The 18,035-nt window shown below is 39.2% G+C and overlaps 1 protein-coding gene across 2 annotated transcripts in view; it reads left to right on the forward strand.

The window, feature by feature from the left end:
• The window catches only part of CNST (consortin, connexin sorting protein), a 47,703-nt gene extending 33,458 nt beyond the window's left edge, over nt 1-14,245 (forward strand). For both annotated transcript variants that reach the window (XM_005416236.3, XM_031060511.1), the window contains 3 exons: nt 71-930; nt 8,255-8,390; nt 10,030-14,245. In XM_005416236.3, the coding sequence (XP_005416293.1) occupies nt 71-930; nt 8,255-8,390; nt 10,030-10,235 (1,202 nt within the window). In that variant the 3' untranslated portion in view covers nt 10,236-14,245. The remainder of the gene's footprint in view (nt 1-70; nt 931-8,254; nt 8,391-10,029) is intronic.
• The last annotated feature ends 3,790 nt before the right edge of the window (nt 14,246-18,035 follow it).

The following is an 18,035-nucleotide window of genomic DNA, read 5'->3' on the forward strand; positions in this document are numbered from 1 at the left end:
CTCTTTCCCCCCTGGGCTGATGCTTTGAATCATTTAAAAACTCTGGAACTGTTTTTCCTATTGCACTTAGGTACTGAAACTTGTCCTGGCATTGCACCAAAGAAAGAAGATAAACAGCCGAGCACTGTTTGCCCAGGTGAAAACAAAACTGAGAGACAGACAGAGGCAGCAAGTGTTCGGGTAGCTGCAGGAAAGAACCACATGGAGGAGCAGCACTGCAGTGCTGAATCAACGCTGGAGCCACACACCCAGTCCACAGGGACAGGGGGCAGGCCTTCCTCGGGCTGTTTATCATCTGGGGATGCTGGTAAAGATAACAGCCTGCAGCTGAGGGAAAGACAGCTCTCCAAGGATGCAGTGGAAATAGAAGGGGCTGGGGAGCCTGGAGTGAAACTCCCTCTTGAGCCAATGGTAGATGCTTTGGCTTTAACAGATGATGATTATATGCCTACTGATTTGGTTCCTTCTGATAAAGATGTGCCAGCTGATAGAAGTCTGCTCAGATCAAAACATGCTGCTGGGTCTTCAGAAATTCCTAGTGGCCAGCTTGGAAATAGTGATTTAAAGCAGCCACAGATACAGCCTGATGATGATGATGATGGACAGTCTTCATGGGACAGAACTGCCTCAGGTGAATGCTCTGGGTGTAATGAAGGGTCTGAGCATGAGAGTGCTGCCCATTCACAGGTGTGCAAGGAAATAGGACAGAAGGAGAAGGTCAATAATGAACACGAAGATTTATTTCTGAGATTTTTGAATGGAAACATAATAGACACTGAAGAATCTGCAGACTTTGCAAACCAAGAGGACTTTGACGCTGTTCCAGATATTTCACCTGAACGAGCATCTTATAACTCCCTGGAAGCTTTATCTTTAGATGACAGCTTTTCTTCTCTTGATGAACTTACAAGAAGGATAGAGATTACTGAGGTAAATATTGTAAATCCTATAAAGTCTTTCATGTTTATCTCCATTAAAATATTCTAGATATTGCCCACTTCAAAATGTGTTAAATATTCCTTTATGTATCACTTTTTCAAATCTGAAATCTATACCTATTTAATTGTTCTGAGTTACTCAGAAAAAAGTTTTGTTTTGCCTCTCTCTCTTCTTTTTTACCAGCAGTGCACTGTTTTAAAAATAAGATTGATCTTACATATGAGTGTGATACCGGGGGGAGTTTAATTTTTTTTTTATTCTGACAGAGACTGTTAAGAGGTGTTCTCACAATTCCTGTTAAATCAGATTTTGTGTCAGAAATCTACATAATGCCTATGATGTACCATCATTCGTTTCTATGTATAGAACAAAGTTTGCTTTTTTGTGCTTATTCCATAGGGGTGAGAACTACATATATATAAATTCTGTATATGAATGAATGGGTTTCTGATTTTGTCAAGTTAGGCAGATTTGTTGTTCAACCCAAGCTAAGAAAGAGCTTGTAACCCTGAATCCACCTGACAGGCCTGTAACAAGGGTGAGTGCTTCATAAGCTAAATTGCTTTTCTGAAAATAGAGAAGATTTATTGCTTTGGGACTTTTTTGGAGAGTGTAATGGCAACATCTTTGCTTTATTTCTTTTCTGGTTTTGCTGCATTTGCATCCTTAAGAGATTTATTTTTAAATTAAAAAACAGTGTATTGTGAAATGATGTTATTTCAGATGCTGGAGGGGGAAGGCTTGTATGAAGGTATCTTCTTAGTTCATTTCTATTTTTAAGATCTTTAACAATAGACTATGCCCTTGGCAATAAAGTTACTGTACTTCTCTGTAGATCAAGCTAATGCACAGAGACCAAGAACCCCCCACAATTGCTCAAGGACAGTGGCCAAGCAGGGAACTAAATACTGGAGATCAATGCTGATGTTATTATATGTTTGGTAAACTCTCCAGAGCTGAAAAGAGAGCATTTTGGTTTTTCTTTCCACCTAAAGAATTTCTTACGTCCTTTCCAAGATCATGCCTCTTGCTTTTTTGTGGGCTCTCAGGAATTATGCCACATACCAGGACTGACAGCCATGTGCACAAAGCTGTACACAAGCAGATGTGGAAACCCACATACATGTTAATACATGCATCCCAAAATTTCCTAAGTCCATTGGCTTGTGTTCTCTTTGAGGGTGATTTTGAAAAAGAGCATTTTGTTGACAGTGTGTGCTAAGCCTGAATACGTGTATAACAAGAGTAATTTAAGTATCATCCCTCAGCATTAAATTTCTCTTGAGCCCACTGAAAGTGCTGCATTTTAGCAGAGGAGTACTGTTCCATTTCACATAGATATAGCCTAAATTAATCCAATAGCATCTATTTTTATATAGCTATGTTTGTGCCATTTGTGTTTCAGAGGATGGGGTAGGAAGCAGCATATTGATACTGTTAGAAAAACTATGCTTGTATTGATTGGCCCTGTGACTGATGATGATGCTTTACAGGGCATCTAATTTCAATTCCAGTTTGCTCTCCTGATGCTGGGACTGCCAGTACTCTGATGGCAGGGTTGAGTCTCTGCAAAGGAAAAAGTACCTTTTTCCATAGTACTTTTTCTGGCCGTATAAGGCATCATGTTGGCTGCATTGGTGAGAGTCCTCTTGGATCCTTCTTAGCAAGAGGCCCAAGTTTTGTGTGAGGCAAGGGGCTTAAATGGGAGAAGGGTGGAAGGATTAATGTCAGTAGCAATTAAAATTTGTCATATGCCTCATTTGGGGTTGTTTGTTTTGCAATACTTGGGATTTCTAGGTGCCACAGGGTGAGGTAAGGACAGCACACCAGCTTCTATTGTTTCATTATACACTTATAGGATGTTTTTCCAGTTAATCTTACCACCCATCAGTAGCCTAGGGGTTGTTTTTCAGAAGTGATGAGCACCCACAGCTTTCTTGGAAGACACATTTGAAAGAGTTTGGCACCCCTGAGAAAGCAGCACTGTTAACTTTGTTCATTAATTCTGTTTCAGTGCCAAAATGAGATTGCACTGAAGTTTTGATAAGCAGATGGATCTTTGTACCCAGCTGTAACACTTCTTCCTTTCTTGTCCTCTTGTAGGCTTTGAAATTGCATTTTTCAGGCTATGGCAACCTAAGAAGATTCAGTGTTTTCATACACTGGTTGTTAATGAGTATCTAGAAAATGCATTGGTAGCCACATGAGTGAAATTAAATTAATCACATGAAATGTACCAATGTGGCAATAAAAAAGAAAAAAATAATCAATTTGACTGTGATAAAACTTGTCATGAAGTAAGTGTTTCCAAAACTGCCACAAACAAATTAGAATGGAAGGTGGAAGTAAAGATAATTTTGAAATAACCTGGCGACAAAACCCATATGGGAGGATAAAATTTCATTAATGTTCTTCAACTGACATGTAATAATAATTTATTGAAAATGGAGAAGGGTAAATACTTGTGTAGGTATTTACAGTTAGGAAGTTTTTCTTGGCTCCATATTGAGATCCAAGAATTATCTCATGCAGTTTTCTAGCTTAGATACTTTGTCACTTGCTTTTAGTTTATCATTTACAATAACTAATTACAAGAGTTAAAATTCACCAAATTCTGACTCTGGATTTAAATAGTTGTAAAACTGAAATAGTAGTTTTCATGTTGTACAGGCCCTTTTACTGAGTATTTCTTCACTAGTACAAACCATGTACAACAACATGCAAATGATGGAAAACCACAGGCATTTTATAGAAACAAGATTCATACACATAACAAAGAGCTTTGAAGCACGGTCAGAAGTTGGCAACAACAGATATTAGAAGTATATAGCTCTTCTTAAATAACTTTGCTATCATTTCTCTGAGAATGAAATGATACACCAGTGGCAAAACAAATTGTAACCTCAATAAAGTTGCATTTTGCTATATAAAATAAAAGGTTGTACCATAAACTTTCTATGTGAGAGACAGTTAGGGAAGTGAGTAAAATCCTAAAGTTTTTCCTTATTAGAAAATTATAATTGGGAAATTCTTTTTGGAAAGCAAAGATAGTGAGACTGTCTACCAAGACATAAAGCTTTTGGATGGTAGTTTGTATAGCAAGAAATGAAGTCTCCACTAGGTTTGGAGGCAATGTTTTGGATCCTCCATTCTCTTGTATGGCTTGTGTTCTGTAGCTTTGCGTTTGTAAGAACTGTGCTCCCATGTGAAGTGCTTACATGGTATCAGGTATCTGTTGCTGTATAAAGGAGCTCAGGTACTTGCATGGCAAGTGTCCCAGCAGGAAAAATGGTTACCCTCAGTAGCTGGGGTGTGAATACTGAACCTGCTAAGTTAGCTCTCTTTCAAACTCAAATTACTTATCTAATGTATTTTACTAGCAAAGGAGATTGCTGCTTTTATTGTAACACAAGGCAGTCTTGGGCTTTGTCATTTTGGGGATTACTGCTTAAAAAAAAAAATCTGATATTGCCTGTAATAAAACTACAGTCCTTTGCCACATAACTGAATGCCCACAGAAGAATACACAAACCTTCTTGAGTAGTTTTCTGCATTCAGACCAAACTGCTTCATACAATGAGCTTTTCTTCCTAGTTCCTAGTTTGTAGTGCCTCCATTTTGGGGTTTTTATTTATGTTTATATACTTGAGTTACAAGGCCTTATTTTCATTGTTTTGTCCAGTATGTTTATAAGTATACACACATCACATTTATTGAAAATAAGCACAGTGTAAGAAGCTTTTTGTTATTTTATTACCAAATTCTGTTTTAAACAGAGAAGAGACAGGTAGTTTAATTAGATTATTTCTTCTGATTTTGCAACCTGGTTATTAAAATTTTTCTGAAAAGTGTGAAACTTTTGATTGAAGCAGATTCACTTTCTATTAATGGTAGGGAAAAGAGAAAAGCTTTACTTAACAGAGTTTCAATTAACCAACAGTCATTGCTGCTTTCCTTTTTGACTGTTGGTGAAAATGCCACCACATAATGCATGCCACTTTCAGTTCCTGTACAGTGACTGTAAAAACTCCTGTCAAAAGATTTTGTGAAGGCCAGCAGAGCTGAGTACACTCAGTTACATAGATGCTCCAATACCATCTTCTGTTAATTATCCAGCTTAGAATTAAGAAAATATCTGATGTTTCAATAGGGTCCTTTATGCAGCTCTTTCATGTAGGAGCTGTTTGCAGGGCAGTCTGGTGTAAGCCTGCATTTTTCTGCCTGTGGTTCAAGTCAAGCTTCTGCTTGACTTGTGGTCAACTGTATTAACCACAATTCCCTCATTAACTTCCAAATTAAATAGTATATTCTGCCTTTTTTAATTCCCCCTGCCTCCTAAAGAGTGGAATGTAGAACTTCATCTTGTGTGGCAGCTAAGTCCTTCTCCTTGGATGTTTAATTCGTGGGAGATGGATCTAATATAATCACTTTGTGTATTGTAGACAAAGATAGAAGTCCTTAAGTGTATAACTCATAAAATTCAAAGGCAGATGAAGTATGGCAGATGAAGTATAGTCATGCCATGAAGCTGAGTCAGGGGAGGTTTAGGTTGTGTATCAGGAAAAGGTTCTTCACCCAGAGAGTGGCTGGGCACTGGAACAGCTCCCCAGAGAAGTGGTCACAGCACAGCCTGGCAGAGCTCAAGAAGTCTTTGGACAATGCTCTCAGGCACATGGTGTGACTCTTGGGGTGCCCTGTGCAGGACTCAGAGTTGGGCTCGATGATCCTTGTGAGTCCCTTCCAGCTCAACATATTCCATGATTCTATTCTAGGGACTAATTGCGTATCATGTAAAGGGACCAGTTTTCAAATACAGTTTATGGCTTTTGTTGAGATAGGGAAGTAACTAGCCACACTGATTTTTATTGCAAAATCAAAAGCATTTGCTCCCTCTTTTTAAGCAAAAGAAGATGTTCAGAATAGAGAAACCTGTGCTGTGTCACATTAGTTCTTTATACATTTAAAGTAAATCCTGAAATGTATCCATGTAGGCTGACAGGGAAAGTAAATGAACCTCATTGTAGCAAGTCTTTCCTCCAGAAAGCCTTTTATGTAACTGTAATTACTGCAACACATTTCCACATAATCCTGTCAAGGATAGCCCTCTGGTTTTAAGCTTGGAGAAGACACAAGTTTGTGACACTGTCATTCAGAAACTGCCAAGAGCCAACAGACAAAAGTGCCTCAGGTTGCAGTGATGACTTGCAGAACAGACCATCACTTCCAATCTTAGGGCAGACTGGTAGGAATGCCCTTCATCTCTGGGTGACATTCCCACCTTGTGCAGTCCAAGCCACTTGGGAATAATCATGCCAGGCAACAGCCAGCCTGCTGTGTGGGTGGTGTGGGAGGAGCAATTGATCCTCTTTATGAAAGCAATGCTGTAAGCAGAAGCTTAAAATAATCTACTCTACTAAAGGATATCATTTCATCTCCACCCTTCCAAACAAATAAGTCAAATTAAAGCACTCCTACATAATCCCCCTTCCTTGTCACAACAAAGAAACATAAGTGTTGGTTTTTCTGCTGCCCTGTTAAATTTTCGTGGCAGTTTTCAAGGCTAATTTAACATTACCAGTAGAAGCTGCACCTCAGTGCACTCATTTCTTGTGATGAGACGCTTGCAGACTATTATTTCTGGGTCATTTGTGCCAGCTACTGGTCCTCTGCATGTTGACTTAATTTATTTCCTCTGCCTCCACACTTCCACTACTTTCCAAGTACTTCCTTGCATTGTTTCATTAAATAATCCATTCAAGCTCTTGAGCAGATAAACAAAAGGGAAAGTGACTATCAAAAGTGTGGCAGAGATCAATTTTATCCTCTGAGTTGTTCTGGGTAACATTATTTGCCCATTTGAGGGCTATAAAACGCTGCCAGACCAGAGACCTGCAAGTGTAATTGCCACATTTATCAGTTCAATGTTGCAAAGGCCAGAGCTGCTCCAGTGCCTATTGGATTGTGCCCTGTGTCTCCCTGTGTGCATCTCCATCTCTCTCTCTATAATCAATGCTTTATATAAGCTCACAGCATCAGGCAAGCTTAAGGACAGAAGTTATGAAAACAAAGTTGTTTGTTTTCTGTTTCTCTACAACTCTTGGAAATGCAATGCAGGCAAGTTTTTATGGGTGGTCTTCTAACTTATTTTACACATAACCATTGTCTGCAACTACAGTGTTACATGGGAAGTTTGGGGTGGTGTGAGTTTTTGTGGAAATTAGAGGCCTTTGGGGTTATCTAATAGATGAGTTGCAAATTCAGTTGTAAATGTGTTATGTTTTATCTGTAGCAGAAATGTATGCATGCTACTTTTCAAGTTAACAAACGTTACTGCTGATCTACAGAATTAAGTTTTTTAAAGTCCTACTAAGGTCTAGGAAGAAAAAATTACGACTTCTTTTGAGACAAGGATGCCCACAAGGTAAAAAAAAGGGCAATTCTAAACATACTTTCTACTTTAATTTCTATTTATTTCTAGCACACCAGGAACTACTTGCTTAGGAAAGCATTTTTCTCCTGGTACTTTATCTACTTTCATTTCATTAATAACTAGGAAGTTACAGACTGCTCAACCAACCCAGTATGGCTTAGCATATATTCCTGCAACTAATGGAAATGCTATAGCAAAGAAAAGAGAAGGTGTGGTTTATTGACTTGTTGACCATATTGGTGTCTGTGCAAGCTGTTTGGGTGACCAGCCTGTAGGGAAGGATTTTGAGCTGCTGCTGTATGCAGAGAGGTTATTACAATGTGGAGCTGGAATCTATCCAGGGCACTGAAGCTTTCTTTCTTTTTCCCTGGTGTTCCCTCTCTTCAGTTTTGTAGCCCCGCTGTAGCTGCTTGTCCCCCCTGCGGAACCAGTTTCAGTGCTGGAAAATTAATCTTTCAATAAGTATCTGATGGTCTCTGCAGGATTATATCTTTGGAGAGGCAGCAGCAGTGTGTCATTGACTTCTTCCTGCCCTCTGATGACAGTGATTTTGACACAAATCCGCCTCACCACTGCCCCTGCCCAAGTGAGCTTACAAAGGAACACAAAGTACACTCCAAGCAGAAAATGTGTCTGCATTTCACTTCTATAAGAATTAAAGGCAAGCAGTGTCAGTCAGCAGCAGAATGATACTGCAGCTGTCCTGTCTGTTCAGGACTTGATGTCTTCAAGAAGGAGGTTTCACAAGTGCTGCAATGTTTAAGAAAAGTAGACTGGAAACCATTTATTAACTGTTTAGCTTGGTTCCTCCCTGAGTCATTGTGAGAAATCAAAGCATGAGCTCTGTTTAACATCTCTTGTGCCACTCACTGACTTTCCTGATAGATTACCCCAGTGGAAGGATTGGTGTCTATACTAAAGAAGAGAGATGACAGAGATGGAAAAACAATTGCTCAAGTCCAGCAAAGGCAAACAAAGAGAAGAGTGAGATTCCAAGAAATGGAAGACACATTGGATCAAGGTAGTTTAAATTTGATTCATGGATTGTGCTCTTGGGGTGCAAATATTGTCAGTCTTTTTGTTCACAGCAGCAAAGCAGGCATTTATTCAGCATACTCTCTGTTTTTTTAAAACTTAGTAAGTAAAGGTGATTGATCAAAGATTGTTAATCTGTACCAGGTTTGGGTAACAAGACTACAGAAGGATACAGTGAGTACACTTCTGATTTAAAGCTTGGTTGAGAAAGAAGTCACTGCTTTTTTTCCTCTGGCTGAATGATTTACAAATGACAAATAATTGAAGTCCTTTCATTAATGTTCATTGCTTAGAGGTGGGAGGTGTAGGCTTTCTCCCTAAATCCATTTGCTGTGTAGGTAGAGGGATGCAAGAGAAACAAGTCTGTTGTGCTTTGTCCATGGGTACATTTCCAACCCTTTCTAGTGGTTTCCATGGGATTGGAGGGTGTCAGATTTTAACCTTGCTTTATAATTTAACATCCATACATATTTGCTAGCTGTCATTAAATCTGGCTTTACACCTTTTGATGGGCTAAATAGCCTCATGAGAAACACAGTATGTTTCTCATGTAATGCCTTTTTTTTTTTTTAGTTTAGGGTCTCTATTATTCAAACTGAAGAGATGCTAAGAAAATTACTTTTGATTGCTAATGATATAGAAAGTTCTATCTACTGTGTATGCCAGCCACTAAATGGTATAAATTAGTTTTTTTAAGTGTGTTAGCATGTCTCAAACATTCAGAGCCTAAAGGGACCCTATCCCATCTTTTTCTTGAAATTATTTTTAAAGGATTTATGTTTTATTTAAAATTCCAGTTAGAGCTATTTCTATTATTTTCCCCCAAGGATTTAGTGATTCAAAAGGAAAATTGTTTTATATTGTTATTATTACTTCAAGTTTGATTTCAAACACACACCAGAAAAAATCAGTTGAATGTTTCTTTTTACCCCATTTCTTCTCCCTGGTGTAGAGTGAAGGGAGCACAGAAATTTCCTTAGAGCCCTGTCAGTCTGACAGAAGGCACAGATGTTGTTCATGTGTACAGATTATCAAGGACAAGTGAGGTTGTGAGGATTTAGCAGCACCTCTGCAACCTCTGCATTACTCCTACTCTGGAATAAACAATCATGCAAAGAATTAGCAGAGGATAACTGAGATGTAAAATAACCCCTCACATTAGTCTACACTGAAGGTTTTGTGTCTGCAGTCAAAATGTGAGGGTAATCACAAGCAGTTTGTTATAGTGCAGTCGGTGTCATTAGAAATGAAGCAAGAACGTTTCCATTTGGTTTCATTTCAAAGCCTTGGTTTCATTTGAGCTGCTCCATGGAGGATGGCTTTGGCTGTGGGGCCTTCTCCCAGGTGAGCTTATTGTGCTTCAGTGTGGAATGACTCCACCAGTGATCCCAGCAAGGACAGGCACACAGACTGCAGAAATGAAGCAAGAGAATTATTTAGGTTTCTGAAGGGACTGGAAACATAAAATTCCCCATGTGTATTGTGGTGACTTTGACACAGTGAGCATTATTAAGTGTGTTTACCTCCTGACTCATTCATGATAAAAACATATCTCAGGTTTTCTCACATGCATTTGTATTGCTTTGTGTAGCATCTTTTTTCACCTTTTCTGCTCTTATTTGCAGATGAAGTGTCTGGTGGCTCCTGTATTTTGCTGATCCTGCTGTGCATAGCAACTGTTTTCCTTAGCATTGGAGGAACTGCACTGTACTGCACCTTTGGTGACATGGAATCCCCTGTGTGTACTGATTTTGCAGCCAACATGGATTTCTATTATACACAGATACTGCAGCGTGTGGAAGAACTTAAACACTGGATAGCCTTCTCATAGCTGAAAGGAGTGGACACAGCATGCTCAGAGCTCACCTGCGGCTGCTGGAGAGAGTAGAACAAAATTGTGATTTCAAGTTCTTTAACACTTGCCACCTGCAGGTGATGTGTATTTGATGAGATACTTTCACATTTACTTAGAAATCAAGAAAATTTTAGTTTAGCAATCAGGTGGCACAATGTTCACATCTGTTCACAACTGTAGCAGCGTGGTATGGGAGCATAAAAAGTCATTATCTTCATCCTTTTGAAAGTAGGCAAGTAGCTTTTCATCCACTTGAGCAAGTGAAGAAGAAGGAAGAAAATTAACTGTCTTCTGTATTCTCTCCCATTGCCACACATTGTGTAAGCAATCTCTGGAAGCTTAGAAAAAGGACAGCTTTAATTTACAGCTGTTTGTGCAAAGGTGTTGCCTCCAGCTATCATGCAATAAGTCTCTGTTTTATGGAAACATTATTTTTTTTTCCTAAGTCTTAATGTTTTTATCCATTTTATTTCTCCTGGTGAGCCATGTAATTCTTTGGGTGGAGTGAGAAGAGTGCAGTGGCATTCACAGAGCCCTCATTTGGTAATTACCAGGCTGACCCTGTATCTTACAGCTTGCAGTGAATATCATGAATGGGATAAATCTGCTGGCAGATTTCACTAAATTTCTTGGACCTTTACTCTCAGTATCGTGTGGGTTGTTCTAGAAATGGAAGGTTAAAAAAGAAATCACTGGTCTCACTAAACATGGAAACAAAAGATGTTTACTAAATTATTCATATTAAATAATCAAGTGGCTTTGGCTCATTTTAAAGCACCTGGGAGCAGGTGTGGGGCTAACTGGGTTTTCCTCCAGCTACATCACTGACTTGGAGTAATCACTTTGTGCCTCAGTTTCTCCTCCATAAATGGGGAATAATGATCCTTGCCTTTGTCTATGAATATTTATTGGAATTAGGGCTCATGTCTGCTTCATCCCAAATGAGTGCACAGGCTCACAGAACTGTGTGGCTGCAGCCTCTGGGTTATGTGAAGGGGGACTGATCCAACAGAAGAGGTTCAGAGGCTCACTGCAGATCCGCAACCTGTCAGAATTCCAGGGCACTTGTTCCAGCCAATAAAGCACATTTGCATTTATTTGCCCTGCAGTTCTGAGACCTGGATTGTAAAATCTGTTCTTTCTCAGCTTTACAAACAAATTTAGATCAGTACAAAGAGTCATTTGAAATGGGTATTTCTATCCCCTGGTGCTCAGCCCTCCCTGTGTGGTGGTGAGAGAAGCACTGGCAGCACAGTGAAGGTGAGAATTGGAAACAGAGCCCTCTGGGCCACGCTCTGCTCGAGGGGTGGCAGCTGCACAGAGCCCAGTGGTGCAGCCCTGCTGACAGGGTGAGTGTGAAAGGATTCCTTTACACCTCAGGAAACAGCATTTTTGAGGGGCCCACTTCACTCCACTCTGTGATTTCCGGCTTACTAACCTTGTATGATGCAGCGTGTTCAGGTTTAGGACATCATTTTGTAAAATGCTATGAAGTGAAATCTTTGAGATACTGCTCAGAATTATAACATTAAAGATCATGCTTTCTGACATTTGCAAGCAAATTGTCCCTCTAGTGAGCTTGGTTGTTCCTAATGCACTGTTACACTTAACGGGTTTTTAAAGTGAAAGTTAAAATCATGGTTTTTTCTAGAATAAACTGCATGTATGATTTCTCTTTTGGTTTTCACTGTGGAGGCTTGGTTTATTTATACCCTAGGGAGCCTCATGTGCAGCTTTGTACTAAACTAGCAAATTTCAAATGCCCAAATTAATGAAAACTTTTGCTTTTAGAATGAAACTTGAGAATGGTAGTTTGGGGGTTGTTTGTTTGTCGTCCTCAAGAGTATCATGATGGGCTACTCTAAAGGAGAAAGGGAAAGACACTTTTGTGTTTTAAAGTGTTACTGGCTGGTTCAGTTTATTATTTGAATTCTGGGTTTGTTTGTTTATTTATTTAGTTTTTCTTATAAAGAGAAGCTTAATTTTCTATTTTGGCAATTTACTCACAGAATAATTAAAAAGCATGCTTTCAGTTAAAGTATGTATTTATAGTGACTATGTAGTTAGAATATATTTTGAGTTTCTGTAACTTTGCATTGAGTGTTTCTGGATATTAAGTATATTCCTAAAGAGACCACTGTACATTTCAGCTTAAAAAAAATATTTTTAACTTTTTGTGCACTTCATCACCAAAAAGATCAAGAGGTATTTATAGATCTATTTATTTAAAAGTATATCAGGCATGGATATCAAAGATCCACAACTTTTAGGTTCATTTAATTAAAACTATTTTAAAGCCATTATTTTATTTAAAACTATAAAGCTATTTAAAGTCAAAGCAATTTTTAATAACTATTTCAATTTCAAATCAGTGATCCAAATCCTGGTGTTTTCTCTTTGTGCTGTGTTCCTGGTGCAAACACTCAGGAGTATCAGCAGAACTGCCTACAAGATGATGAGGAGGTTGTGCAGCATGTCACCAACATGTACCCACTGACAAGTGAGCAGCCAGACATTCTGTGTAACTCAGAAACCCTTTCCTTGGGACCTGAGCATCTCTTCAGCCTTCCCCTGCTGTGCCAAGGCAGCAGCCCTGCAAAGGCTCCCAGGATTTGGGGGAGCAGAACAGGCACATGTGCACAGGCTGTCCAACTCCTGAGCTGAGCTGCTCACTCCTCAGTGGCAACCAGGGGTTCAAATCTGGATGCAATTTCTGTTGGCATTCCTTTATGAAAAGCTGGTGGTGCAAATTCTTGCTTTGTGTGACGGTTCTGTCAGTGCAAATGGTCTGTAGGATTACCAAACTTGCAGCTATCAACAGAACAAAATTTAGTTTGCATTGGAGCTCCAAAGAATGCAGGCAGGCCTGATGTTGGCCCTCCTGTGTGTTCTGTTCTCTTTGGAATACTGGTGACATGGCTTCCAGCTGGGTGACCTGAGGGGTTAGGACCTTACAGACAGGTAAATCAAAGCAAAAAGAAATAGTGGATTTGAACAGTTATTACTCATCTGAGCGTTTGAGGTAAAATAATACCAAGGAACAGCTAAAATTGTTTCAGGAGGAAGAAAGCAGTGGAAAAAGGCTTCCCTTTCACACACACACTTGGTGCATTTCAAAGCCTTTTGTATATAACTTTTTATTCATTGTTTCCTTCCCTGCCACTGTCTTTATGGCTGTTCTGCTTGGCAATAGAGGGACCATACTTGTGCTGAGTCGGAAACATTTGTAATTGATAGAAAAATAGTTGTGCCACTTAATCATCTGCAGTACTCTGCTGGAAACCCCCACCTTCCTGTTTATTCTTTGAGCATCATTATTTCAAAGAGATTCTTGTGATAAAGGAAAAATCAACAAGGCTTTTTATGTAGATTCAGCATAATGCTGACAAAAGATCTGACCACATAATTAACACCCTCACCCCAAACAGCCCAAACTAGACCAAGAAAGGCACTGTGCTGTAGTGGAGCCACACTAGACTACAGGCTTCTTCTCAAGACAGCATAAGGAAGCAAACATTCCACAACCCAGGTATGCCAGCAGAAGTTTGTGATCTAGACACAGGCTGTGTTTTAATTTTTTTCCATTATCCTTGGTTTCATACCTGGAAAATGCATAGTAGCCCTGGTGACAAGCAGTAGGAAGTATTGTAACAAAAAGGGAAACTGGTTTAGGGTTCTTGGTAGTAAAGGGCAAGTTTGAACTATCAGGTAAACAGAGTACATTGGAAGTCCAGATTCTTGTGTGGCTGGGTACTGTCCAATGGAATAACCTGAAGGGATGACCCTCCTGAGGAAACATGTTTGCCTACTTTGTACTGTAATGTAAAACCAAGAACATCTGAAGGGAATCAAAGTTATTTGTAACAAATTTGTCTTAAGCTTCCTTTAGCAAAAGGAGTAAATAACTGTCTTTGAAAGTCACCCAAGCTTGTAATTTACATACTGTAGCAAAAAAAAAAAAAAAATAAAAACTGTCCCAAAGAAAATACATTAAACTTTTTGGATACTGTGATTTCTAAATGTCTGAAAAGACTTGAGATTTTCTGTGAAATTCAAGTAAATGAACAGTACCTCCAATATGAATTTCATTACTAAACCCAAATCAGAATGGAAAGTGAGGATAAAAACTGTAAGTTTTGGTGTAGTTTTCCTGGTTGTATTTGTTTCAATAGTTTAACAAAAACCCAGTTTCCTCACAGAGCCTGGTGCTGCCAGACCAGGTGGGTTTCAGGTACTAAAATGTTGCCTTACTGTAGCATTGTGAAAGCAAATTGACAGATGGTGAATTTCAGAATTCCTAGTAATTGGTGGGTGGCCTGGATAGTGGTCACAAGGCATTCTGCTCTCTGAACTCAATGAAATACATAAAAACACAAACAGTTGCAAGTCAATCCAACCTAGCAGCCTCTGATCTGAATAGGAGTATATCAATGCTACATTTTGCAATACTTTCCCACCCATTTTTATTCCTTCTGGCTCCTTTCCACTTTACTGTTCTTTCCCAGAATGAAATAGCACATTTTCTATCATTCACAGGACCATGAGGGAATTGAGTTAGGAAAGGACCTCAGAAAGTCTCTAGTCCGACCTTCTGCTCAAGCAGGGTCAGCTGAGATCAGACCAAATTGCTCAGGGCTTTATCCAGTTGGGTCTTGAAACCCTCCAAGGATGAAGACTGCACAACCTCCTTGGGCATATTCCTCTGCCTGGCTGTGCTCAGGGTGAAAAGGTTTTCTTTATACCCTGTGTAATCTCTCTTTCCATTTGTCATCTCTCATGCGCTCGGTGCTCACTGCTGGGAGGGCATTTCTTAGTAGCTTCCTCAGAGAAATCATCTCTTCTCCAGGCTATACATTATTTTCTACCACTGTCCTTCTGATTCTTCACCCTTTCTTGTCCACAGTATCTTCTTTTCTGACAGGGATCCAGAATTCTTCTATTAAAGTAGGGATCCTGCATCCCTTTCCTCTTCCACCTCACACTCTGAAATTCAATAGTAAGATTTAGAAATCAGCAATGAGGCCACAGGCAAAAGTGAAATAGCAATTACAACTAGTCTTGCAGTAAAAACTCTTGATGACTCTCACTGGCTCACCAGTGTACAGCAGTGATGGCAGAACTTGGGCTGATTCTTGTACTGCTCATAAACAGCTGGTGTTTAAAGGACTGCATGCTGACATCCATGTGTCTTAATGAAATATTTGAAATATTTTTCTCTAAAATAGCTACCCAAGGAATCCTAAAATATTTAACTATAAAGTCCTTTCTTAAAAATGAATTTTTTAGAATTTGGCTCCTTTAGAATTTAAGGCTCCTTTATATCATTTGTGGTTTGTATTACTTTGAATTAAAAGTCATGGTAATCCATGTTGTCATAACCTGAGCCTAGGGTTTACTGATTTCAGTAATGTCCCAATATTGTGGTCATCTCTTAAAGAAAATGATGGTGGGGAGTAGGTGCATGCTGTTTTACAGTTGCTCTGTGACGGCTGTTACTGAATTGGTACCAGTGAATTTCAGCCAAAGTCCTGCACTTGGGTTCATCAGGATTTTTTATTTTTTTACTATGGCAAACAGGCTAAAATAGAAAATATAGAGACAGTGCTGAAGCACAGCCAAAATTTGTAAGATACGTCCAATACTAGACCAAAGTCCTCCATTAATCTAAAATTTTAAGCTGCTCTTCTTGAAAACAAATTTGAATCCATCTTCACATGACATCAGATCCGTCAGCTCTCTCCCTCTGCTTTTTGCCAAGGAGCTGTCTAGCAAAGTGTCATCTTGTAGCCAAGCTGGGCCCCTGATGCAGCACTCATTTGTTAGGCTGCTGGGAAGGTTCCAGTAACACTTCTGTCAAGTGCCAGTTAATGATCGTGTCCCCTTTCATTGCCTGGCACTGAAAATGAGTTTAAGACCCACTATTGTGTTTTCATAGACTGATCAACCTTAAAGCTGTTACCAAAACAGCTTTCAGAGTGAGAGCTAAATGTTTTTCAGAAAGCACCATGTGCCAAAAACTGCAATGAGAAAACTTGACTGGTTTTGCCATAACATGTCCAGACTCCACAGTTGCTGTTTGCAGTGCAGAGAAGCAGTGCCCATGCTGTGTTCCCAACAGTGCACCCCTTAAGCTGGCCAGGATTCATTCTGTTCTCCTGAGCCAGCAGCCTTGCATGAGAAGGGAGTGGTTGCATCAGAAATGATGAAAGCGTACATGCCCTAGAAGTTGAGCAATGTGAGATGGGAGATGTTTTTTCTTTTCTTTTTAAACTTTCATCTAGGAAACATTAATCAGTTTCCTTTCTTGTCTTTTTATTAGAGAAATACAGCATTAAGCCAATTCCTCTGTTTCTTTTCCAGAAATAGGAATTAATGCTTTTTGCCAGAGAGAACATGCATCTTGCCACTTGATGCTGAGAATCTTCGTGCTTGTACAGCTTTTCTGCCAGAATTTCTAATGAAATGGATAGATTGTCTCTGAGGCTATCAGAGTAGCAAGAACATTTTCACACTATTTTTCCTGAGCCAGCTGAATTCAGTGCACTGTGGTAGGGACTTGCAGAAAAAAGAGACTGGAACATTTGAATCACTAAGATCCAAACAGTCAATTTCAGCAAGACAAAATGTCAGTATCTACCGTCACAGAAACCAGCAAAGTTGCTTCAAAAGACCCACCATAAATAATAGAAAAGAGTATGTGTGAAAAGAGTTTTAAAGCAAAAAAAAAAAAAATTCTGAGGTCTCTTGTGACTTTTCAAAGATTTGAAGGTTTGTGTAGAAATTGATAAATAAGGGGTAGCTACTTCTCAGTGTTACACAAAGGTGAAAACAAAGGATCTTGTGGGCAAAATGGATGCAGAAATAATGTAGCAAAGACCTTAGATCAGCTATGCTAATTTTTTACTGGAAAGAATAAAAAATATTTCTGATAAAGGTATCTATCAGTGATGGGATTTTTTCATCAGATTTTACAGAAACAGAAAAAGACGCACAATAGTTCAATGACATCAGGGAGGAAAAGGGACTGAGGATTAAAATATTGTTAAATTCTTTGTAGACTCTTTAGGAGCAAGTGGTTTATACAAGGTCACGTAGCAGGAAGAAGAAGAGCAAGATCAGAGTTTATAAATCCTATTTTATGATCTTTTGTCTGTTTCCAGTTCCCACTAGGACAACACAGATTAGGGAAGATAAATGAGTAGCCTTTTGTTCATAGTCTCTTTGACTTCACACAGCTTTGAAGACTTTCTTTAAAGGTATTTCCATATTCTTATAAATTTTGTGGTGATCTTAAGGAATCAATTTTATTCAAGGGATTAATTTCTTTTCTAGTATGCAGGACAAACTGCAAATGCCCTTTTGGCGTATTTTTAGTACTTGATATCATCATAGCCATGGTAGCTGGTTGCTATTTACATGTATTAAAACAAATGGTATCAACAGACCACAAACTTGTGGGAACACAAAGTATAGTGGCAATTTCTATCATCAGAAAATGAGGCTCAGGCTGTCTGCAGTTACTTTGTGTTTCACCATCTAACTCATGCTCTGTTAAGTACCAGGAAAATAACAATTCTCAGCAGAAGGGGCCCTGCTGAGAATCCTAATCAAGGCACAATCTCACAGCTCTGCTGGGCTTCACACAATACCTGTGGCTGTGCCAAGAGGGAGGAAACAAAGCGATGTGGAAAGAAGCCGCAGTCACTAGATTCTGCCTCCCGGCAGAAATGAAGTTCTTGTGAGGCACAGAAATGTTTTGACCATAAAGTGGATGTT

Source organism: Geospiza fortis, unplaced genomic scaffold (genome assembly GCF_000277835.1).
Source record: "Geospiza fortis unplaced genomic scaffold, GeoFor_1.0 scaffold41, whole genome shotgun sequence".
NCBI lineage: Eukaryota > Metazoa > Chordata > Aves > Passeriformes > Thraupidae > Geospiza > Geospiza fortis.